We start from the raw sequence: 6,000 nt of genomic DNA, 5'->3' as shown, positions 1-6,000 counted from the left end.
CATTTACCATCTTTTGTTGCCATCATCACTGAGTCTCCCTGAGTGAGGGTTTTCATTGGTTTAGCATTTCTGTCATAGTACAGTTTTTGCTTGCTTCACTGTTTCTGAAGCTCTTCTTGCACTGCTTTTGGGTTGATTGTTTTTGGTTTTAGCAAAGCACTGGAAGTGGGTAAAAGAGTTTTTGTTCTTCTGCCCATGAGACGCAGGGCTGGAGAGCCAATGGAATCTGACCGTGGAGTGCTACGGACTGAATGTGGGATCAATGGTTCTTTCTGGTTTTTTCTTTGATAGGTGTTACAGATTCCACAAGCTGAAACGACATCTTGAATTTGAGATGACATTCCTGGCCAGTACAAAATGTCTCTTGCTCAGCTTAAATTTCTGGCGATGCCCAAGTGGGAGCCATGAATCAACTTCAACATTTCAGATTGCATAGCCTTAGGGGTTATGATTTTTTCACCTTTGAAAAGAATTCCATCACTGAATGATATCTCTTCTCGGAATGACCAGTATGGTAGGCATTGACTTGGCACCTTTGACTTGTGATCTGGCCAACCTTTCTCAGTTAGCTGCATTAGCTGCTGTAAATGAGAGTCAGATTGAGTCAGTGACTGGAGTTGATTTAGTTTAGATTTTGATATTGGTAGTGTTGATATCAAGACTCACGGTAGTGAGTCGCGCGGCCAAGAAACTACAAAGCGCACGCCCAATTAAAAGACGCGCGGCCACTACTGTGAGTTATTTACGTGTAGGGCCGGTTTCGCAATATTATTCCTAAATTACGCAACATCTCTCAATAGATTTGTATTGCGTTACGTGATAAAAAATCTTTAGGAGTCGTTATAGTTTTCTTGCGACCTCGCTAAAATAAAAAAGTAACCATCGCAAAATAAAAAATAGGCGTATTTCACTTTATTTCTCTACCTTATGTTACAATTACTGTCACGTTATACCAGTCAACATAGTCGTGTTTGTATAGTCCATCTAGCACTGACATTATCCAATCCTGGTTTGCCTATACGCGTATTTTCTTCAATCAACCTCTAATCCCTACAATAACTTTTAAAGAGACGACGTGGACACAAACTCTAATGCCTGATAAACAAGTTGTGACAGCGTGCTGAACCGTAAGTTCCCTAGGGATGGCGTTTTAAGCAGAAATCTTTTAAATTCCATTTAGTACCACACCCCATGCGGAGCGTTTATAAATCGCCAGTTGTCTTATGGTTTGAAGAACAAAATCACTAGCGAAGGTGCTTTAAGCATACTCTTCAATTCTCTATTTACATGTAATTTTTAATAGATTAATCACAAAGGCCGGTAAGGTGAATACAAAAGGTAACAAGCCTTTAGGGGTTACCACCTCTATGTAGTGTGTACCATGTAGCTTGTGTTGTGGCTTTCATTAAGTATTATGCACACACAAATGGTGCAACAAAATTTTGTAATGGATTGCTCGAATGTGGTTGGTGGTGTTGTGGCTCGAATGTGGTTCGTGGTTTGCCAGTGACCATGTATGAGTTGGGGTTGGTCCACACAACTTACACAATATTCAAATTTCATGATGGCCATGATAATTTCTTGCCATATGGTTAAACATACAACAATGTGTAACAACGTTAATTAACATCACATCAAGACTTGACTAAAAATAGTTCCAACAATAGTGATGATTTCTTGTATGTCAGCATGACGATACTGAGACCTGTAAAAGAATAAGCAGGCACTGAAGTTAACCTTAAATTAAACACTCATGCAACTGACCTGGAACATCGGTCGCAACACCAAAAACACTTGTTTCGATATCTGATGACACAATCTAGCAGGCACTGAATTAAAAGAGAATGTACAAAAAATCAATATGCCGGGCTGTGTCAATAATAGCATGGATAATCAAAATGAACAAAAATTATATCCCAGGCTAAGTGAATGAATAACATAACTGTAGGGTAAGCATGTTAAACCATAACATTAGGACATTAGTCAAACAAAAGTACGCTATCACAACTTGGTCATAATACAATGTTTGTACCACTGGACTTCACACTGGTTGCCCAAAAATTGTGCCATTCTGGGACAACAGCATAATATTATGAAACAAATAGTTACTACAACACAGAAGGTTTACTGTTGCACTGTCTACACTGATATACCATAATTTAAAAAACATAACAGGTGGGCATTAAATACAATACACTTAATATCTGGGTACTAGGAAAAAATCACTAACATCACAACATGTAAACTGACCTGGAAATTAACACCCTTGATGCCACTACAGTCTACACTGGATACTTGTTCGAACCCATCAACACTATGCCTGATACATCTGAGTAGATTGACCTGCAAATTCACATCACTAGTATACAGTGATAATTGATAACTGCAAAAAACAACAATTGCAATAATACAATTCTTCTGCACGTCAACTGACCTGAAATTCATGACACTCGATACCGAGACCTGTAAAAGAATAAGCAGGCACTGAAGTTAACCTTAAATTAAACACACATGCAAACTGACCTGGAACATCGGTCGCAACACCAAAGACATCTGTTTCGATATCTGACGAAACAATCCAGCAGGCACTGAATTAAAAAGAGAATGTGCAAAAAATCAATATGCAGGCTGTACCAATAAAGGATGAATAATCAAAATGAACTAAAAATATATATCCCATATGCAGGTTAAGTGAGTAACATAACTGTTGGGTAAGCATGTAAACCAGAACATTTGGTCATTAGTCAAACAAAAGTACGCTATCACAAACTGGTTACTGATAATTGATAACTACAAAAAGAACAATTGCAATAATACAATTCCTCTGAATGTCAACTGACCTGAAATTCATGACACCTGTATCTTTGTTCCTGCATGGTCTCATCTTTGTTCCTGCATGGTCTCAACTTACATATGTACCATGATCACATTCAACTGCTAGTGGATAAACCAGTATGACCAGATGGCCTGCAAAAACCAACAAGCAGGTGTTAAATACAATACACATACCTAAAGCCTGGAATATGAAAAATATTATATAAGCATTATTCCACACTGATATAGTAATAGATTATAGGATGTTGTGGAACTTGCCTAAACGTGTAAACTTAAACATGAGGACAACCGCATAATCTGGATACTTGGAATTGTCCAATACCTGATGAACCGCAAGTAGGTACTAATGACATTCACTTCAACATTTTATCCCAGCTGGGTGAATCTCTTGTAACTGAGTAAAAAGGTGTTTATTTTCCACCTTCAACCAAAGTTCTACATTTCTGTGGTTGGGTGTACATAAACTGACCTGGAAAATCAGTATGCCATAGGGGTATGGAAATGGTTCCTTTCCTTCTGTTGTGACATTACTTACAGCTGACTGGTAAATGATCATCGATGTCCCCATGGACCCCAACAATGAGTATACCAACAACTTCACAAGTTGGAATGAATTTCCTTTCAACATCTGGTGGACAGGTCCAAAAACCCTATCGCACAAACACGGTGAATCAGTGTGTGGCGATGTGACACGTTGCACAAACTTCACTCCTCATTTCGTTAGCATTCAAGACCGGCATATATCATAGAGTCCCTCAGTATTCTTGACTCTTACTTTTTCAAGCGTTGCTCAAGCGATGTAGTTTCTCACGAGGGGCTCGAGTTTCTCAGTAAAGTCGAGCCGATTAAAGTACGCCTCACCATCCAGTTACATTCTTAAACCATTCAATTTAAAACCACGTATCATGAGTGTCCGCTTAAGGTAATTAGGGACTTTCCACGAGATTTCCCCTAAATAGATCACGTGTTAGTTGTCAATCTGGTGGATTCTGGTGGTATACATGGTTCAACAATGCGGTAAGTGTAGTATAAGCTGTCAATGAATAATTGTTTGTACACTGCTAAACTAATTTATTTTTGTGCGATAAGCATGCTTGAGGAAAGGTCTGGGGGACGAGACTAATGTTTTGACAGCAGTTGATGGACAGCAGTTGATGATGGCCAGGCAAAGAACTGCGAGAAGAACTACTATTATAGTATGATAGTAGGGAAAATTCCCACCCCTATAGCTCTGCCTAGGGGCATTAACTAGCATTATCTACAACTACTGTATTATGTTGCTGATATGTACATTCAGGCCCAGAATAAAGGTGAAAGTGGTAGTAAGGCTCAATCCTATTATTCTGCTGAACAGGCAAGGGAGTTTGGGACTCTGGGGACATGTTCCCTCAGGAAAGTATAAGTACTACAACTTTTTTGTTTTAATTGCTTCATCAAGTATAAAAATTTCAGTCAAAAGGTGATGATCGAGCTCTGGTCTTATGCACTGGTTGGAGTGGTTGTATCGATACTGCACTGTGACATCCTTGAGGGGTTAGTGCTGGCATTGTCCATGGCAATACTATTCCATCTCCCCAAGTCTTGATGATTGAGTCCTTCATTCCTTTCTCTGCTGCTCCAATCCTGAAGTTGTGACCACAGTCAAAACGTGACGATCGAGACTCTGGTCTTGCATCTATACTGTACTGAAACACCCTTGAGGGGTTAGTACCGGCATTGTCCATCGCAATACTGTTCCATCTCCCATATACAAGTCTTGATGGTTGAGTCCTCTATTCCTTTCTCTGCTGCTCTAATCCTGAAGTTGTGACCAAAATATTAAAAATTGGTTAAATGATTATGATGATAACAATTACAAATGTATTTATAGCTGTGTAGCAACTGTGAACTAATTAGGCACTTGCAAGTTTAATTAGGTGTCTGAAGCATTTAACATACACAGATATGAGATATATTCATCACGTGCAGGCAGTAAAGATAAATTTACTCTAATAGAACAGTCATACTACACCGTAAATTCATACTTCCGAATTTACGGTGTTATGAAACAATCATTATTATGTATGGATTTTACTGACTCTCCAAGATAATATTCTGCATTAATGTTAATTGCTCATTTCCAAAAAAATTACCTTTTAAACCAAATGTAGAGTCTATCACTGACAAAAATGAGTGATATCCACCCCAAAAACACCTTCGCTGTAAAAAAGGCGTGCCCAAGAAACTACAAGTACCTGGGACCCAATGTAAAAAACAAAAAGAAAAATCCTGAAGTGAAAAGTAACTGGTAACTTAAAGAGCTGATATCTGAAGCAGCCAAGGATACAATTACTAAAGTTTAATCCATGCAAGAACACCTTGGCTATAAAACAGGTGTATACATGAAAGTAACTGGCAACTGAAATGGCTGATATCTGAAGCGGCCAAGAATGAATGGTCATATGCAACTAATTCAAAAATTTAACACTGAACCTTTATAATTCAGCTGTGTTCTATATTCACTCTTGCTGCATCGTAAAGTAATTTCTTTTAACTCTAATTGGCTGGTAATTTGGCCGCCTTTTTTTGCTCTATTATACTGACTATTAAAAAAGGCGGCCAAATTACCAGCCAATTAGAGTTAAAAGAAATTACTTTACGATGCAGCAAGAGTGAATATAGAACACAGCTGAATTATAAAGGTTCAGTGTTAAAATTTTGAATTAGTTGTATATGTGACTGGATTTTGGAAAAACGATCCAAATCGCACATTAGAAGTTTCGAGATAAACGATTTTAAAGAATTGAAGCCAGCATAACTCTCCAAGGATAGCAAGCACGCGTATGAAATTTACACAAAAGATGCATCAATCTGTTACTTTTCAAGCCACTTCCAGTACTTGTAGCTGCTTGTACAGTTTCCCGCCAAATAAGATAGAAAATCTGAGCAGTTGGACGAGCGAAGTAGTATCACGAGTGCTCACAAAGGAGTGGAGGCTGGGGGGTGGCGGGGAGGGCAAAAGATAGGCCTCAAAATGGAGGCAGACCACGATTGGAGTCCAGACACGAGATTACAGGGCTGTGCTGGATCCTTAATGGCTGATATGTATCAAAGTCTACAGAGAACACGTCTGGCCATCATTATAAGGCTGTCCACCAGTAAACCACTGATTCTTGCCAAGCCAGG

At 38.8% G+C, this 6,000-nt stretch overlaps 1 protein-coding gene across 5 annotated transcripts; it reads right to left on the bottom strand.

The window, feature by feature from the left end:
* Positions 1-1,551: 1,551 nt before the first annotated feature.
* On the bottom strand, positions 1,552-3,887 carry LOC136247524 (uncharacterized). Of its 5 annotated transcripts, none has more exons than XM_066039273.1 (10): positions 3,540-3,887; positions 3,305-3,485; positions 3,094-3,256; positions 2,841-2,967; positions 2,635-2,790; positions 2,524-2,588; positions 2,435-2,463; positions 2,251-2,383; positions 1,765-1,829; positions 1,552-1,705 (listed from the first exon to the last, which is right to left on the bottom strand). In XM_066039273.1, exons 5-10 carry the CDS (start codon positions 2,717-2,719, stop codon positions 1,630-1,632), a joined length of 453 nt encoding a protein of 150 aa, XP_065895345.1. In that variant the 5' UTR covers positions 2,720-2,790; positions 2,841-2,967; positions 3,094-3,256; positions 3,305-3,485; positions 3,540-3,887; the 3' UTR covers positions 1,552-1,629. The 5 variants fall into 5 exon arrangements, with proteins under 5 accessions (XP_065895345.1, XP_065895346.1, XP_065895344.1 ...); XM_066039274.1 differs by having other exon boundaries at positions 3,611-3,887; XM_066039272.1 differs by having other exon boundaries at positions 3,158-3,256; positions 3,305-3,887.
* Positions 3,888-6,000: the final 2,113 nt, after the last annotated feature.

This window comes from Dysidea avara, chromosome 2, assembly GCF_963678975.1.
Source record: "Dysidea avara chromosome 2, odDysAvar1.4, whole genome shotgun sequence".
In the NCBI taxonomy this organism is placed as follows: domain Eukaryota; kingdom Metazoa; phylum Porifera; class Demospongiae; order Dictyoceratida; family Dysideidae; genus Dysidea; species Dysidea avara.
Note: the sequence above shows the minus strand (reverse complement) of the source record. Positions and strands in the feature narration are given on the sequence as shown.